This window comes from Anser anser (genome assembly GCF_964211835.1).
Source record: "Anser anser genome assembly, chromosome: Z".
Lineage (NCBI taxonomy): Eukaryota > Metazoa > Chordata > Aves > Anseriformes > Anatidae > Anser > Anser anser.
Window position 1 is genome coordinate 4028740 of NC_139723.1, and position 19045 is coordinate 4047784.

At 45.7% G+C, this 19045-nt stretch overlaps 1 protein-coding gene and 1 long non-coding RNA gene across 4 annotated transcripts in view; one reads left to right on the forward strand and one right to left on the reverse strand.

The window, feature by feature from the left end:
* ARRDC3 (arrestin domain containing 3) overlaps positions 1–9649 on the reverse strand; it is a 13293-nt gene extending 3644 nt beyond the window's left edge. Inside the window, exons 1-7 of one of the 3 annotated variants that reach the window (XM_083817868.1) lie at positions 9126–9648; positions 6569–6650; positions 3958–4105; positions 2629–2731; positions 2015–2271; positions 1415–1577; positions 549–703 (exon numbers count right to left, since the gene is read on the reverse strand). In XM_083817868.1, coding sequence (XP_083673994.1) covers positions 549–703; positions 1415–1577; positions 2015–2271; positions 2629–2731; positions 3958–4105; positions 6569–6650; positions 9126–9405 — 1188 coding nt within the window. In that variant the 5' untranslated portion in view covers positions 9406–9648. Of the gene's footprint in view, positions 1–548; positions 741–1414; positions 1578–2014; positions 2272–2628; positions 2732–3957; positions 4106–6568; positions 6651–9125 lie in introns of those variants that run through there. The other 2 variants (XM_083817869.1, XM_083817870.1) reach the window with 2 other exon arrangements.
* A 208-nt stretch (positions 9650–9857) lies between these two features.
* Positions 9858–13443, forward strand: LOC310889186. Its single transcript, XR_014576428.1, has 2 exons — positions 9858–10224; positions 12255–13443. It is a non-coding gene; the product is annotated as an uncharacterized lncRNA (long non-coding RNA).
* The last annotated feature ends 5602 nt before the right edge of the window (positions 13444–19045 follow it).

The window sequence follows — 19045 nt, forward strand, 5'->3', positions numbered from 1 at the left end:
TATGAACATGGGAAGCTTTTAAAGTTTTATCACAGTCAAGTTATTCAGTGGCTTTTCCAGAACTAAAAATGCAATTGCTGAAGAAATGCCTATGTAGGAACACCTTTGTTCCTTTTCTGCATGAAGCTTCTGAAATCGTACATAGGCAGAACCACATGTGTACACATGTAAATACAGTTGCTGTCATTCCAAACAACACCCAGGAAATTTCTGAAAAGCATTAGAATTGTACAGTAAAGAGCATGAGAGGTAAGCCAAGGCACTTGACAATGCACCTTTCAAATTTAAGGTTGTGCAAGTCATTAAAAAACTTGCGGGTAACCGATGCTGTGAAGCAAGCATGGAAGCATTTTGATACGATTCATCTGCATCTTGATTTAAAAAGGAAAAAAATGCAGTTGCCTTATTGCTGCTTCTTTGCTAAAAAGAGATTTTAGTATATTTCCCTGATTTTACGAAGGAAAAAACACTTCCTGCATGTATTCCACAACACAGTTCAGAAGAAGAGTGAATTAATCCCCACATTGTGTTTTGTCTGAGGTACCTACTTCTGAATAGAGGGGTGGAGGCAGAAAACGGAACTCCTGGATGTATGCAAATAATGGCCCTTGCAGAGCTCTCTCAAAGTCTTCACAAGCAGCTAAGGGTGCAAGGCTGGACTGTCTTTGCTCCTCTGTGACCACTTCTGCATAGCTAGGAGGTGCTGCAGGGAAAAGGTACACGCAGTTCGAACAACAGTTCTTATGCATGTCAAAATATATAACATGATAAATATTAAACTTTTGTCATTGTAAGATGCACCAGCAGGTAGATAAATCATCAGTAACTTAAAAATTGTTCAACATGAAAGGAAGAATAAGAAACAGCCATTTTATTTTATTCTAAAATCGTACTCAAGTTCAAGAACAGACTAACACCTCCTTACTGTGGCTTAATTATCCCCTTAGGATTTAAAATGCACCCTGAATGCTCTATTTCTGTACAGGACGGCATTGCAGTTCTTTGGACTCTACAAATTTAAGACTGAGATTTGTACATGGAAAAGGGATGTTTATTAGGTACGTGAGGACACAGGGAAGGAGCTTCTCCTTCAGTAAGAGATTTGCTACTGAAAACAGAAGCATCTTCTCACAAACCAGCCTCGTTAGCTAAGTCTGAGACACAATGGAATCATGCACTTTCACTTGCAGCAGGATTTCACTGCTTTTTCTTGAGAGAAAGGCTAACAGGAAAGGAACTCTGTCCTTCCACAGAGCACAAGCAGGTGTCAAGGCAACATCCACAAGGGATTTCCTGTAGGCTGTATTATGAAAGGATGTAATTTGGGTCTGCTAGCATGACAGCAACAAACAAAGCAGATGAAATTCAAAGCAACAGACTAGCAAATTGATTGGGATTTGTATTGTCAAGTTACCTTCTGGTCTTTCCGGCAGTGTCAGCCCAAGCCAATTCATGTTCATGCTACACTGGCTGCTCACACTTGATGTTCTGCTACCAAATGGGTGTAGAGGAATGGTACCAATGACCAGTGGTAAGTTAAGGAATAAATCCATGGCTCCTGGAATATCGACGTAGACCTGAAGAGAGAAAAAAAGGGAGAGGTGTATGATTAAAATGTAGATTTGTGTGATTGTTTACAATTATTCCATGAAGTTCTCTTTCCATGGGACTTTTCACGAGGAACTTGTTCCTAATGGTCAGTTTTAGAGCCCACATCCCTATGGAGACAAGCTCCGCAGGCTAAAAGCAGGTCAAGATTCTTAACACGAACACACACATGGAAATCCCGTCTACTCGTGACTCACTTGTTTAGCTAACACACCACAGTTTAAGAAATTACTAGATTTAAGTCAAATTACTAACAAAACTTCTGTTGGGATACTAATATTTTATGTACTGTGGTATGTATTGCAACTGTGTATGTATTTGCAACTGCTACAGAGTGGCTTGTTAGCGATCTGAAAGGAGTGATAGAAACCAAACACGCTCAAGGGAAGTAGACCACCCAACGTACCATCAGTGAATACTCCACACGGATTATACTACAGTCAAGGATTGAAGGGGAAACAGGTGGAATCTTCAACACTTTGCCGTTCCAGGTTTCTGTTTTGCCAGATGACAAAGATTCTCCACGCAGGTTGGCAACAAGCTGTTTGACTTCCTTCATTTTCCCCTTGGCATAAAATGCCTGTGTTTGGTAAATGGCTGCCTTTGGCACCACCATACGGGAAGAGCAGTTCTCAATCTCAGCAAAAATCTGAATTGATTCACCTGAAACAAAACAAAATTTCACCTCCTTTTTATTCACAAGCTTTAGCAAACTGCCACTTTCTGCACATTATTTTAATGCAGTGGTGGGGATCTGCTACCACTGCATTACATCTTTAAAAGCATCTCTTGATGTTAACAGTAGTAGGCTTATAAACTAGCATTAGCTGATTTGTAAAGAAGTAAATAAAAGTATATGTCCTTCAGCAATCTGGGGACACAACTAGCAACTTAGTTAACAATATACTGGGAAGATTGCTGAACGCAGACTGATCAGTAAGATCAGTTTTAATATTCTGTTTACATGGAAGTTTAAGAAGGAAAGGAAAAACATTTCCTATAATTACTTCTGTTACGTACCTGGGGTGTAGCCCTTCCTTTCAATTTTGGCACTTAAGGATATTGGGCCTGAGGTACAAAACCAACAACAGAGAGTCTTTTCTTTTGTGCCTGCTTGGGGTGACTGCAAGAAAAGAACAACATTGCCCATTTAATTAATAGTTTCACAAGTCTCCATGTATTTTAATCTACAAGAAAAGTAATTTTTGTAACATACTTAGTATTACGCGTGTTGTTAAACAAAGACAATTTCATTTATAGGAAAAAAGCTCAAGCAATCTAAATGGCACTAGGCAGGCAAACAGTATGTCCTAATCCCATTTCTCATTAACACTGTTTCTTCTGCCAGCCTCCATACTACTGTCACACTTGAAAACAATTTATATACATGAAATAAATACTGTGTAACTTAAAAGGCTTCATAGCCTACATATACCAACATACTGTCGGCAAAGCTTTTCATTGGAACATCGTCCGACTTTCCATTACGCTGTTATTTCAGAAACAATAACTAAAGTACTGTAACCTTGACTACTGCTATTTCCTCTGTTTCTGAACGATCCCGTATCATCTGTAATGATGAGACTTTGTTATTTTACACAGCATCAGGATTTCGGACTTGATCCAAAGCCCATTAAAGTCAAACGGGAGTCTTTTGATTTTAATGGAGTTTGTGCAAGGCCAGCGTTCCTCTGCAAGTCTGATTTTTCACCCATACACACAAGAAACCTATTTCAATGGACTTTTTTTTTCTCCCTCCCATAGATTAGTTTGAGAAAAGGGGGGAAAAAAGGAATTTTAAGCCAGATTGATTTAATTGCCTCACTGAAAGCAGTTTTGATATCGAAATGATTTTAATGAAATGACATTTCAGGAAAAGATCATACAGAATTGTGATAATTTCTCCCCATTGGTAGAAAACCATCCATATGGAAATTATCAATTATGCACGCCAGTACATTTTTCACTTTGCATTTTTAAGTTAGCAGTCTCTAAAACGTTCTTTGAAGTTACACTGTTCCTTCCATGTATTATTCTTTATTCAAAATTTCAGAGGAACAGTTCACAAAAATTTCCTTCTTAATGCCAAGTTACAATTTAGTGGTATCAATTTTAAATTGACAAATGCATTTTACACATCTTAAAAAGAAAGCAACTCCAAGTACAGGGTAAGTTAGCTTTCAAAATACCGGTAATTAAAGAGTTGCCAAACTGATATAATGCTCAAAAGATCAGCCGTTGCTAAACTAGTAAATAAGTATTAGATAAAATTCAATGTCGATATTGTTTCAGTTATTTTCCTTCGTTATTTTTATGCCAGAAACAAAGAATAATTCTGTCAATTCTTACCAGTAATGAAGGAGTGTTGATATCTATATGTTCAAAGACTGTAAATTCCTTCTTTAATTTTACTGGTAGAAGCCAAGGCCTATGCAATTCGGCTTTCACCCAATAGCGCACACTGCCATGTCTGCCTTCGAATGAGGTAGCAAGTGGTCTGTGCAGGACACAAAGGTCAAAATTGAGTAAAATCTTTCTCACTCTTTATAATAATGATATCATCGATCAGATTAGGGATTAGTATATATAACTGTATTTTTAATGCATTCTAATATTTAAGGAAGTGTAACTTATTTGCAAAGTTTCCGTATCTGAGAAAAATTCAAGATTAAAGATGGGAGAAAAAATCATCTCCAATTCATCCTAATACGGTTTTGCACAGATTTTAAGAATCAATTAAAGAATTGCACTAGAGAATGCCAGGAGAGTTCACATGTCCTTTGAACTTAAGAGGCCACTTTCATGTTCAGCATGCCCTTTTAAGGCCACATTAAGACTACCAACTTAAAATTAGCATCAGTATCAACGAATTACTGTTTTGGACTTTGTATTTTTTAACTGCAAGTGTATTGTCTGCCCAGCTGGTATCTCAGTGTCTTGTTTACTTCAGCGGTTACAGAACACACAGTAGTGTGTAATTTGTTTCATCTTAAGCAGGGTAAGTATTTTAATTTCAAGTTCTGAACAGAGAGAGGCTACTGGAAGTGCCTTCTGATTCTCCTGCACCCTGATGAGACGAGCTTAGAACATCATGTAAAATATATGATGTGTATGTGTATATATGCATAGGTATACACACACAAAACAGCCAGGGCTATTCTGCTCTGAACTCTTACAGAAGTTGTTTACGGGATTTGGAGGAAAAACGATGTGGAAAGCTCTCCAAACCTTTCAGCATTACCCTTTTTCTTCCTGTAACATCATAAAAATGAAAAAACAAAAGAAGTTGATATTCTACATATCTCCAATTAACAGTACTTTTGATTAAAGCTAAGTATTAAGCTATTGAAGCATTTAAGTTTTGATGCATTGCAGTATGTAACTTAAAATATTCACAAAGCTTCTCTATCTTCTGCTGGGAATGCTGTTAGCCATCCTAGTGCTTAACTAGAATGATTCTTTACCAGTTACAGGCTTGACATTTTTGCCTATGGAATCTTCACTTTTCTAATGATCCAGGAGGAGGATATTTTCTAATTGACATTCAGTATTTCATCCTGCCGCATATCCTTAAGGACAAATATCAAGAAAGCCCCTGAATGTCTTTCTCCTTTCCACTACCACTCTGTAATTTGTTTAAAATAAACTTAGGGAATATTCCACAGATAGTCAGTACCAAGAAATAGAACATAGGCAGTGTCAAAATTCAAGCCTTTACTCTTTTAATACCAGCCTTTTTTTTTTTTACAGTATTATTAGAAGCTGGTTGCAGAGTCATTCCTTCAGGTTGCTTAAGCCTCTATTTTGACCAATGCTTGTGGTACTTCACTGCCTCTTTAATTTCACACTAAATATTTCACGTTGATGTGTCCTGCTTTTTCATCCCTTCCAACTCAAGGTAAGGCTAGCGTTAGCACCATTGCTTTTTGTAGTTGAGATTCCGATGGAACAGTAAATTTCCTCTAAAAATCTCCGTAAACACAGGTCTTACCCGATGTTCCAGGAATATCTACTGTGAAGTTCTATGCTGCTCACTTTGAAACTGACCCGCTGAAGTGTTTATCATCTGCAGGTTCTGCTAAAGCCAGCACCCCTAACAAACAGATGGTTTACCAGCTTTAATGAGATACTGTGCTATTTCATGTAACATTCTGCCAATTTTTTTCCAACTTTAATGACTTCACTGCTAGCCTTTTGAAGGAGGAAACTCCTTTTTCTCCTCTTCTCCATCCATGCTCAGACCCTCTCTGATCCTGTATATTTGGTTTCACTTCAACTTACATCTTAGCTAGTTTCTGTGTTGGGAGCTCCTTTATGTATGAACCTTCTGCTGACAGTATCTACCTTTCACTCTTCAGCCTTTGGAATGGGGGGCAATCTCTACCTTAACACTTCTGCTCTCACTCTCGCTTCACTCATCTGTTCTGAGTGAAATGGGATGCTGCACAGGAGTATTTCGGGGCTCATCTAGTTATCCATTTGCTCATTTCCATCCAGGCTCTTTGCACAGAGACCAGCCCTTGCACATAGACCTTATTTGAACCAGAACAATCTCCTCTTTTGTTCAGAGGTAGTTTAACTGGCCACATCTGTTCCGGCCTGAGCCCAGACAATCAAGCTGGAGTCTTATCTCAAGTTCTGCTGGCCTGGGTGGCTGCCACCACCAGGCTGGGTTAGAAGGCATCTGAGCCGCTCTGCAGGACTCAAACCAGTTCAACTCACCCCTCACCTTGGGAAGAGGGTAAAATACTGGAAGACACTGAGTCAGTTACAAATTGGTTGAGTGGGCAGGAACTGGGCAGCAACGTGCTCCCATTTTGTGAAGTGGGAAAGCAACCTCTTCAGTTGAAGGAGATGTCCTCTGCGGCAGCACAACTCCTGCCACCATTGAAAAGGTTTCCCCTCCACCCAAAGCAGGCGCGCCTCCGGGCATCACAGCGTGTTACAAGCAGGCACTTACGTCTGTGGAAGCTCGAAGCTGAATGCATATTCGTGCCTTCCCGACTGGATTGTGTGAAGGCCTTCCTCAGAGTTGTCATCATCTAGGAGGCAAAAACCCAACATGATATTCCATCGGCAAACGTTTTAGGCAGCAGAGTACATTACACAGGCCTCTTCTGTGGCACGAAGGGGATCTGCACGCTCACTGCAAGGCCTGAAATAGGGTGTCCCAGGAACCCGGCCTTCTGGATTGGGCTGCAGCACTTGAGGTGCATAAAATGGACAGGTTTGTGTGAAAGTGGAGGCTCGTTTGCTCTAATTCATAATCCTGCCTCTCAACAGGGGCACAGCTGTCACTGCTGCCCTTTCAAGGTCTGCCTGAAGGATTGGTAGTGGAAACCATGCTTTGACAATGATTTTCCGTTAAAATTTAAAATGGAAGACCTCTTTAGTGGTATTAACTGGTCTTATACGTGGCTTGAAGTTTGCTGTGTAAGACTACACTTTGTGATTCAGGTCCCTTTTATCTACTGCCTGGCAATAGCACCCAAAAATGAAATAACCAGAAAAAGGCTGTGGAAAAGGGAGGGGGGCAGTGGAAAAGGCATCCGAGCACCACCTGGAAAGCACCAAATTCATGGGCACAGAGAAAGAGCAATCTGCCTGGTGAGCACTGTGTGGAGGTAACCCAAGAAATCTCGGGAGTTTAACTCAGTCTTGGTCGGAGAGCAAATATTTGCTGGTTCCAAGAACGCCGACCTTTGCTTGTGGTTATGATTTCTCCTATTGCTTAAAACGCTGCCACAAACTTGTGGTTTATTCCGATATAATTACCGCAAAACCAGAAAAAACACTGACTCCGTCGAAGCAGAAAAGTTGAGAGGGAAAAAAAAATAACCGAGCACCTCCTACATAAAAAGGCTGGAATACCCTCACAGGTACAGCAATTGGATGTGGGGGAGGCAACTGCTTTAGTAGTGGGGAGCTGTAACAGAAGCACATCAAATTTTAGGCTTCCATTGTCCTATAAAGACACGGGTGCTCACGTTTGTATACTGCACCACGACGAGCCTACAGTGAAAAATGATGATAAAAAAAAGATGAATAAATTAAGTGGCGAAGGAGGAGAGGGAATGCGTGGCACGAACGTCCCTCCAGGCAGCAGAAGGTCCCCGGGGGGGGGCCCGCCGTGCTGCTCGCCCCCCTTCTCATTGTCTCGGCGGCTCGGCCCGGCCCCGCGGCCGCCCTGCCAGCTCAGCAGCCCCGCCGCGCTGTCAGTCAGCGGCCCGGCTGGAGCAGGAGAGGACCGGCCTAAACCGGCGCGAGCGGATCCCAGCCAGCCGCGCGTATACGTACGGTATACATTACACCGGGGGGGCGGGCGGAGGACGGGCAGGAGGAGGAGGAGGAGGAAGGCTCCGCCGCGCCCCCCCTCACGCCGCCCGCTCCGGGCCGGGCCCCCTCAGGGCCGCGCGCGGCGACCGTTACCGGGCGGCCGTTGGTGGGGGTGGGGGGGGGGGAGGGGGGAGAAGGGGGGAAGCGCGAGCCCTCTCAGCACCCCCCCCCCCCGCCAGCCAATCAGCGGCTGGCATCGCCCTAGCAACAAGGCAACAAACTGCGGGCGGCCAATCGGCAGGCGCGCGGGGGGCGGGGCTTCGGCCGCCAGCTCTGAGGGGCGGCAGTCGGTGCGAGGCGGCGGTGCGGCGCAGCACGGTGCGGCCCGGCTCATCGCGGCCCCGCCGGCCGTTGTGCCCCCCCCCCCCCCGCCCTCCACACGCACCCCGAGGTGCGGAGCCACACCTGTGGGTGGCCGGGAAGGGGCCGCCGCCCCCCCAGCAGGGCGTGCGGGGGCCAGCCGCAAAGCAGGGGTTGGGGATCGCTGTGAGGGCTGCCTCGCGTCGGTGGCAGGAATTAAAAAACACAACAAAAAGAAGGGGAGAGAAGGAGGTTGCGGTCTGCTTCTGCACAGATCGTAGGAAAGCTCCACGCACGGTGCGGAGAAGCTTCTCCAAAAAAAAGCCCAAAGGGGTAAAAAAAAAACACGTTTCTCCTCAGAAGGAAGGGGAGAAAGAACCCGGTTTGTCCCCAAAGCGGAGACACCCCAGCCGCGCACGGCTCTCCGCAGCGAACGTGCTGCGTGCTGGGGGGGGGAGGGGGGGGTGTGTGTGCAGGCATGGAAAAAAAATAATAAAATAATTAAAAATGGGGGTGCGGAGCGTTGCCCATTACATAACCGGCTCGGGGACTATTTTCCTGTGCTAGGAATTAAGTCATCGCCACCACCTGACGCGCGCAGCCAATCTCCGCCGCCGAGCGGCAGCACCCCCCTCCCTCTCGCCAGGACCGGTCCCAAACAGGATTGAACCGCTTCTAACAAAGGGTGGAAACTTCGCAAAAACAACCCCGGAGTCCCTCAGAGTTTTTTTTTTTTTTCCTCCTTTTTTCTCTTCGCCCTCCTCATCACCATCCCCCCCCCCCCCCCCTCCACGCGCGGAGCAGGGATGCTGCGGGGCCGGGCAGGGCGCGGCGGTGCCGGCTGCGGGGCGAGGGGCCGGGGGAGGGCAGAGCCCCCTCACCTCTCTCCTGGCCGATGAGGACGTCCTTGTGGTTGAAGTACTCGACCTCCTCGGTGTAGTTCTGCGTGTAGGCGGTGTTGGAGCCGGCGTTCCGCGACTCCGTCCAGCGCACCTTGGCGTGCCCCCGCGCGTGGATCTTGAGCGACTTGACCCGGATCTCCCCCGTCACTTCTAGGTTGACCCTTCCTGAGACCGTGTCCCCGCTGGAGTACACGGGGACATTGCTGTCGTTCAGACAGTCGAAGCTTATCGTCAAGCTCTTCACCTTCCCCAGCACCATGGCGTACAGCGAAGCGTAGAAAAATAAAAAGGACCGTACGAAAAATAAAGCTCGAGGCGAGGAGGCGCCGAGGGCCTCCGGCCGCTCGCTCCGCCACCCACCGCCGCCGCCAGGCAGCCTCGGCGCCGACCTACAGCCCCGGCATGGGGCGGGCTGGGCGGGCGGGCTGCGGCGGCCCGGCTGCCGGCGCTCGGGAGCGCTCGGAGCCGCCCGGCTGCGCTGCGCTCTGCCCACAAAGACGGGGCCGTGCCGCGGGCACCCCGCTATAAGCGCGGCGAGCGGCGGCCGGCCACGCCCCCTTCCGCCGTCGCCACGCCCCCTCCGCCAATCACCACGCCCCCTCCCGCCGTCGCCACGCCCCCTCCGCCAATCACCACGCCCCCTTCGCTCGTAGCCCCGCCCCTTCCCCCTATCACCCCGCCCCCCTCCCCACCCCCGCGCATGCGCGCCGCGCTCCCACCGCCCATCCCCTTAGAGCGCGGCCGCCCCCAGAGGGCCGCGGGGGCCCCGCCGGGCCGGGCCCGGCCCCGCCGCCGGCCGTGGTTGCGCTGTGTGCGTGCGCCCCCGTGTGCCGCGGGGCGGCCGCGCAGCGCCGGGCTCCGCTCCCGGCAGCGCGATGTGCGAAGGAGCGGCCGTGCGTGGCTGAGGAGCTGCGGCTGCCCCATCCCTGGCAGTGCCCAAGGCCAGGCTGGATGGGGCTGGGGGCAGCCTGGGCTGCTGGGAGGGGTCCGTGCCCATGGCAGGGGGTGGCACTGGGTGGGCTTTAAGGGCCCTCCCAGCCCAAAACCGTTCTGTGGTTCCATGTGGGATGTGGTCCAGGTGAGCTCAGACCGTGCGTGAGCTTGTGGGTCGGCGTCTGGCATGTCAGATTTTACTGATCTGTGGACACTTAGGGGTTCCGCACACATGCCTCACCTCACGGCAGGCATCCTCTGCCAGATCCCGGACTGTGTTTCTGGAAGAAAATGCAGTGGGTGGTAAGCCTGCTTCTCAGAACGGCACCAGTAAATCCATCTTTCATTCTGACAGTGAGACAGTGAACAATTTGAGGGGCTGCAGGCATAGCCGAGCATTCTTGGATGTTTTTCTAAATATGTAGAACCAAGTCCGCTGAATTTAGTAGGGCATTTGGATACCCATGCTATGCTAAACTGTACAATCTTTGAAGCTGTCTAATTCCCGTATATTGCTATGCTGTTGTTCTGAGTTAATTAAAACATGTCCTGAGTGATCAGATGTGCTGATTTACATGAAAGTCAACCCAGTTTTCAAGACTAATTCTATTTTCCTCTTAAAGCTTGGTTAAAAAACCAACAGGCAGTATACATCAATTTCATATTCACTCTGTGCTATGCGCCCACAGCATCTGAGCTGAGCTCTGGTATGAAATAATGACCCAGTGCCCCAATAAAGACAATTCTGCTTTTGTTCTTGTTACTGTTTTTTCTTTCTTTTTCGTTTTTCTTTCTCTTGTTCTTTCTTCTTTTTTTCCCTTCTTTCTCCTTTTTCTTTCTTTGATTTTTCTCCTTTTTCTTTCTTTTTCCTTTCTCTTTAGTCTTTTTCTTTTCTTTTTTCCCTTTCCTTTCCTTTCCTTTCCTTTCCTTTCCTTTCCTTTCCTTTCCTTTCCTTTCCTTTCCTTTCCTTTCCTTTCCTTTCCTTTCCTTTCCTTTCCTTTCCTTTCCTTTCCTTTCCTTTCCTTTCCTTTCCTTTCCTTTCCTTTCCTTTCCTTTCCTTTCCTTTCCTTTCCTTTCCTTTCCTTTCCTTTCCTTTCCTTTCCTTTCCTTTCCTTTCCTTTCTTTCTCTTTTTTCCTTTTTTGTCTTTCTCTTATTTTCTTTCTCATTTTCCTTTTTTGTCTCTTATTTTCTTTCTCATTTTCCTTTTTCTTTCATTTCATATTATCTCTTCCCTAAAAACATGAGTCTCCTTCCTGCAGCCTCTCACCTCTGTGCCCTTTGAGGAAGGAGAACGGATTGGGATCAGCATTTGCAGTATCTCGTTTTGTTGGTTATAGTAGGCACAGCTCTACACTCCTGAACTGACAGGATTTTATGAATCTAGTAGTTGTTGGTATGTGAAGTTAAAGCCTCAGATTCAGGAACTGCCTTGGCGAGGTACGAATCTCATCTCTAGCAGAGACCTTCAGAGCAGACAAGTCCAGAAATGAGCCAGTGAGGAGTTCACCAGCGTAGCTCAGCAATCGGAGCTCAAATGGATCGCTCGGTGGCATTGGCCTCGCACGCGTGTTCATTGTAAGACCTGACCTTAAACGTGCCTCACAAGTTCTGGGAGCTCAGGGTTCAGCACGGCAAGTCCAGCAGCACCTCTGCCCCCTACCCCTGCCCACCACCCCTTCCTTTCACCCCCAGGCTCCCCTCCCCGAGCCTGCCTCCAGCCGCCAGCCGTTCCTCCTGGCCGCCAGCCCGCTGCTGAGCCCTGCTCTCGGCTCACCTCCCACGCTTCCTCCTGCCCAGGTTGTCCCGACTCGCCTGGGCCCGTTTCTCACCAGAAATGCCACCCACCTTCTTGCTGCTCTCCTCGCCGGACCGAGGCGGGCTTGTTGCCAGCCACCTCGCACATCACCTTGCCGTGACGTGCGGTGGTGTGTAGCTTAAAGGTGGGGGGGGACGCACGCGTTAACGCTCGGTTTGGTCAAGTGAGCACCGTGAGCAACAAAATTTAGATCACCGCTTTTGCGGGATGATTGTGCAACTCGCGTGTGTTCATGCATTTCCCACTTCCCGTCAGAAGTCGTGCATACGTTCGGTCTGTGTAACTTTTTTTTTTCTTTTTTTCTTCTTTCCTTTTAAAGTCTTTGTGATATGACACTGTTCATTTCATCTCCCTCCAGGTAATGTGCATGTTTCCTGCCATCTGGTGGCAAATGTGCTGAACTGCCCGTGCTGCCAGCCCTGTGCCTCTGCGCTCCTGCAAGCCTGACATGCAGCAGGGAAGTGTTGGTGCCCTCCGCAAGCCATTTCCCCCAACTCAGCGCTCTGACACCCACTGAAATTCACTCCTGTGCTTCGACTTGCACAGCACCACCTCCTGCTTCCTGTCTTCCTGATGCAGATTGTCCCCTTTTCTCACTTTCAGCACCCACTTATTACACACAATCTAATTCCTGCCCACGCAGAATACTATCCACCCACATACCATGGTGAAAATACAACAGACCCCTGAATTTAAGCCCTCTGACTGTGGGCAACATATTCTAAAGCAGTTAAGAGACTTGGAATCCAAATCTTCTAGTGTTGCAAGACCTAAGTTAGACTTTCAAGACATATAGTTGCTTTTGAAAATGTTATATTAAACTCCTTGCTGTACGTATAGCATTTGAAATGTACCATCACTGAGAAAGAGTAGTATTTAAATTGGAATTAAAGTAACACTTCCTAAAAGCTGAATTAACACCAGCGTGAAATCAGGGCGATGACATCAAATCTTTATTTAAACCTGCTTTTATTTAAATGGAGAAGATGCCATGAAGTGTAACTAAAGTACATATTTAGCAGTTGCTCTCAGATGTTCAGTTAAGTGCATGTATTAGTGATTTTTCAGGATTTTTTTTCCCCAAATGAACTGTTCTTAGGCTAAATATCAAGTTTCACAGAACCTGAAAAAGGATTTTAAAAACTGAATGCAAAGATGATTGAGTCTCACTTCCTTAGATTAAGAATAGGCAGTGAAGACTTAAGTCTGTGCATTCTTAGATTGGTTATTATTTGTCAGGATCCCCCAAAACCTTTTATCAGGGCCTGTACATGACAGACTCAAATTGGCAAAGCTCAGGAGATCATCGCTTGTGGAGGTCGGCACTTCTCTCATGTTCTGAGTCTCTCGTGTCCAGCCAGAGGTCTGCTTTATCTTCAGCAAGTTTGAATGTCAGCTTCAAGTAAAAAATTTGCTTCTTCTGTCCCCATAATGTATGACTGATGAGGTGAATGTTCAAATTATAAGGCGTGTTTAAAACATGCACGGTATAAATCACAATAAAAAATGTCAGCAGTACAAAAAAAAAATAAATCGAACAACCTTTCTGCAGACAAATAACTTTATTTCCGACCTATCATCCTGAATTTCCTGAAGCCTAACACATGGGGTAATTATTATGAGTTATTAGTTGACTGTTCTCTGCTTTATTATTATTATTATTATTTGCTTGCTAAGTTATCTAGATGCTAAAGGAGCATAAAGTTTGAAAAAACAGGTTAAAATATATATTTTTTTTCTTTTCTGACAAAAAACAGGAAGGTGATACTTTATTATCGGAGCCAGTAGCTCCAGGGAAGATGGCAATATTCCAGCCTCCATAAGGAGATAAAGATCAGACCTCACTTAACAAACCATTTCCTGAAACTAGCACGCTCTCCCTTGCCTGCCTTTTATTCTCTCTTTTTTTTTTTTTTTTTTCTTTCTCTGTGTGTTTGCATGTGTAGTGGAAAGAGGAAAGAAAAGTTTGTTAGAAAATTATAGAATGAAAGAAAAAAAAGTCCTGGCCTGCTGGGTAGGACAGACTGGATTCCTTGGGAATCTTCACTGGAAACTTGAAAATTCAGAATGATTTTAACATTGATATGAGAATATATTTTTACCAAAAATATGAGAACCATACATAATGTGATCTGTCTGAAATTAACTATTGTCATCCATGACTGCATGGTGTCTGTGTCTTCCTCTCTGTTTCTGAGCAGTTCACCTGTCAGACCTTACCTGGAGGGTTTTGCCATCCTGGGGGATTTTTGGCAGCACAAACCCGTGTTTATTTGCAGACTGCTGTGCAGGCCGAGATCCAGCAGAAGGATGTGGATGTACAAAGGGGCAGAATTTAGGACACCGTGTCCAAAATCAGTACCAGAAAAATTCTTGATGGGATTTTGCATATGCTCAACACTGTCCCAGCCGTTGCATTGCCAGTGCTGAATGATTCACGCTGACGACCACTGGAAATGTGAAAACAGGAACCATTCTGCCTTGGTGCCTTTCGTGCCTCTACCTGGTGTGAGTTCTGGCTCTGCCGCAGGTAAATCTGCATGGCTGGGTGTGGTGCTCAGTGATCCTGAGAATGGTCATTACTTTTTCTGAAAGCACGGCCAGGAAAGCTTGCAGTGCTCCTCTGAGTCATAGATCGACACACTAGTGTTAATAGGAGGATCCGTAGTCATTTCCCATTTCCTCAGAGACCGCCCTGACTTTTTAGCTCCAGAACGGTTTCTTTATTTCATGCAGAGACTCAAAAAGAATTCAAAAACTGAGAAATTGCTCTTAGTGGCCTCGTTCCTGATCATCCTCAGTCCATACAAAAAAAAAAAAAAGAGGATGGTTCCTGAAGTTGAAGGAGTCAGAATTGAGAAGCAGCTTCCCTGGGCTGCATTCGTGTCCTTGCCGAAGAGGTTTTGTTGGTGGGATAGAGCACACGCAATTTGGAGCTGTAATGCCGAAAATCCCAATCTTTCTGTTTTCAGAAGGTGCCTATAGAAGTACTGAAAGTACTCACACTGAAACTGCACTTCTTCATTAGATTTTCTTTTGTCCTTGTTGTCTTAAAGACTTGTTAAATAATGATCTAGAGTAACTTAAGTTCTGAGGTGTATTTGCTGTCAAAGATGGAGCTGGAGTTACACGTTAGGCACATTTAAACTGAACGCTTGCGTGCTTTGCTTTGAGAATATAACTGCTGAAGCTGTTAAACTGAGAAAACAAACACCTGAACACTGCCTGAAATTAATCCCTCCCGGAAAGCACATCCAAAGCCGAAGCCTGCAGCTGTAGTCAGTGAAACATCAGGATGTGCTTGAAATGCCTGCTTCAGAGATTGTGATGGACGGTCCAGCAGGGGCGAGAGCTGGGGCATGAGGCACGGGTTAGAAGGAGCACGGTCGTGCCCTGCACCTGGTTCTGTTTTCTTTTCCCCCTTGCGTAGGGATGTCTGTGTGCACCTGAAGTTTTGAGGCAACAGTGAAACCTCAGCAGAGCCGTGCCATAGCTGCGGAGCCTCCGTCGCTGGCTCAGACTTGTGGTTAAGTGTGAAAAAACATAAAGACAACGCTCATTAAAAAACAGGGGCGTAGCTCCTCAGCACCCTATTACTTTTTGTTGGTTTGTTTGTTGTTCTTAGCAAAAATTTCCTGGAAAGTCACTTGCACAGATGTGAGAAAAGGCAGAATTATGAAATCCTAGGAACGACTTAGCTGCAAAAATAAACAGGCCCATGAGCCGTACGGGGCACCCAGGAGGCAAAACGTGTTGTGCAGCTTTTCTGGTGAGGCTTGCCCACACGCTGCTGGGAACGCAGGGCTGGGCTTCGCGGCTGGCTCACGGTGACTCCGGGCTCCGCCATGCTTCCGTTGGTACTGCTTCTGCATCCTCTCTGTTCATGCCCATTTTTATTTATTTATTTATTTAATTAATTTGCAAGCAACTTCCAGAGAAGTATTGAAATAGATCTGACTCGTCAAGGTCCCTGTTCTATTTATTTATTTTATTTATTTATTTATTTATTTATTTATTTATTTATTTTTCTCAGAGATTGGAGTGCCTTCCCCAACATCCAGTAGAAGTAATATATTTGGACATGAGCTCTAAAAATAAAAATAAAAATCAATCATCAAAAAACGACTGCATGGCTACAGTTATTTTTACTCTCACCTTTCGCTTGATTCATCAAAGGACACCACTGTGCTTGTCAGCTGCGTCTTTCAAAGCTGAAAGACACATACTGCAGTCTTATCTGTGGAAATAATCAGCAAGGACTGTAGGAGAGGCAGTAGCTTTTATTAGACTAATTTATCGTCTGAAAAAGAAAAATAAAAAAAAAAACAAACCCAAATCCGACAAATACAGACTAGACCAGCCTTCAGCGCGCAGCTTTCAGCTCGGCTTCAGATCTTCACTTTCAGGAAGCCGGCTGCCCCAAGGCAAGCCGAGTTGTGTTTCAGACTGTTATAAATTCAGCTTTCCGAGCTGCACTGGTGAGCGCACCCAGCCTGCCTCTGTTAGCCCGGCAGGCCTTTTCAGCGACAGCAGGAGAAGCCGCAGCGCTCCGTTAATTCCTGGCACCTTTTGTCCGGCGGAGGAGATGCACCTCACGGCTCCGCAGGTCAGCACGGTTAAACAGTGAGGGCTGACAGCTTGGCTGAGGGACGTAACCTGAAAACACATTACGTACGCCTGCAGAGTTATGCCAGCACGAGCTCTGGGTCGCATAACAGGGATGTCTGTGGGCGCGTGTGTCAGGTTTGTTAGGGACAGCTCGCAAAGCGAGGCTGTCCTGGCACATAGCGCAGCACCCAGCAACGTGCTGTGTGCTCCTGTGCTTCAGGCATTGCCCCATGGGGCGGAATGGATGGGGGGGGGGTCCCAAAAATTGGCTCGTGTGTGAGATTTGGTACGTCTGCAGGCTGTTGTTGAGGGTGTTACTTTGCAGTTCCTTCTGGGCACCGTTTCAAAAAAACAGGGGAGTGGCCTTTATTGTTCTTTACTTTTGCTATTTTTATTAAACTTTCATTTTTATTTATTTACCTAAAGCCCCTATAAAAGCAGGAGGGGGTCATTTCCCTGGCACCCCAGCTCAAGCAGCTGTGCAGCAGCTGATTTGTGTCCTCAGCAGGCCCTGTGGGCTACCACAGGTCGCATTCAGGCACACTCAGCCTAGCCCTGCCTGCAGGTTTAGTTCTCAGATGCTAAAATTCTCCACATGTACTGTATTTGGGCCTGGCAGAATCCTGTCTGGATTCAATGCAGGAGCTAGGCATTTAAGTGAAACATCACAATATGTATTTAAATTTTCTCCCTGATTTTCCAGGAACTGCCGGGTTTTGCATTCTTCACTTTATTGGATTGCGTGTTTCGTGCTTGCTTGTGGTGACTCGTGCTTGCTCACAGCCATGCTGGGAGAAGTATGAAAGTGAGAATATATATTATTTTAACCTGAAGAACACCCTCATTAAATGAACACCACTTTGATCAACACCCAAGACGATCTGAGCAATAGTGATCTAGATGAAGTCATACGCTGCAGCTAATCATGTCACTTTTTTGTTTTTCCCTCTTTCATTCCCTTTTCTGTCTGTGATGAAGATATGATTATTAAGTAATGGGGGAAACACTTCAGGCTTTCCTCTGATATTGTACTCCAGTAAAATAAGCCTTTCTCCCAGGTGTAGCCCCATACATTTCACTGAAATCACCAACACAGTGAGATGAAGAACATCCAAAATCCAAACGAGTGAGTGTAGCTGAACGACATTTCTGCTGCCTGCTGCCTTTCCATCTACCATAGGTGATTGTTAAAAATAGGCATTGAAGAAGGAAAATGAATGTTAAGTTTTAATGACCCATACACCTGGCTGGGAAATTGACCAAGAAAAATTCTTCGTGCTGTGGCAAAGGGACACGCAGACGTACTTCTTGGATTGATAGCGACTGGCACACAGAAGGAGTCCCAAAAGAAGCAATGCTTCACCTATAGAGGTGTTGATTTATCCTTCAACAACAGCTTAGAAGTTTTTGCAACTTCTCTGCTTAGGGAAGAAGCTTGCTACAGCATAACATAAAGAGTTGTCAGTAGTTTTTATCTCTGAAACCGCTACTAATATCTTCGGAAAAGATTCACACAAAAAGCAGCAGAGCACGAACTTTAGGCAGAGATTGATTAAGAGGACGTTAAGGGCCTTCTGAGGTGCTGCAGTGCAGGGAATGCAATGCTGAGCAGCAGGATTATAGGAAACATGGCAAGCAGTGCTCTCATATTTTCATTCATTAGGGCCGATACCTCTCAGACTTTCATGCCCAAATTTCATCCCAGGGTTTGTTGGTGAGACTTATGTGGTTTAAGTAAAGTGGTTTAACATGCTAATGCTGATGCAGCAACTTCACCAGTGACTCTTAGAAAGGACTACGAAGGGAGTAAGTTCCGTTCTCCTGCTGAGGAACTGGAGGAACACAAAGCATCCTAAATCATCCCACAGTTTTGAGGTGAGTTACGGATCCCCCTCTTCCAAAATCCTGCTCAGGGCCCCCATGATTATACAACAGCATCTCAAAGTCTCTGTGGGTGAGGAATAAAGAAAGCTAGCAAACTAATAATACAGCTGTTGTGCTAGTGAGTCCATCTCTAGCAGTCATGTACCATTAGCGATGACAAGTTGATAATCATTTATCTTTTTATCCCTTTTTATTCTTTTTACTTTTTCTTTTTAAAAAGCAAAAACTCCCTCAGCTTTTTACTGCCACACAAAGAGAGGAAGTGTTAGCTGAGCAGAGGATCCAAGTGGCCCAGATTAATGTAGCATTAGAAAACTAAACGAACTTAATTAATGTAAAATACAATTTAGTAGTTCAGCATGATGTCCTCCCTAGCAGATGTTGTATTTATTACAAAACTAATCCCCAGTGATAAAATGCTTAGTAAATATTATTTGCAACACTTGCAGAGGAACAAGGAGTCCTAGTGCCAGGACTCGGGCTGGCCAAGTTCATACATGTCATCGAGCAGTTGCAGAGCTGTTCCCTGACAGTTGCTGCAACTGCTTTACTTCTATGCACGACTCCATGTAGTTCTGCCTCAAAATAAAGCCTAGTTATCAAATTTTGCTTAAGTGAGCGAAAACTGAGAAAGTTCTGCAGATTTTCTTATCTATT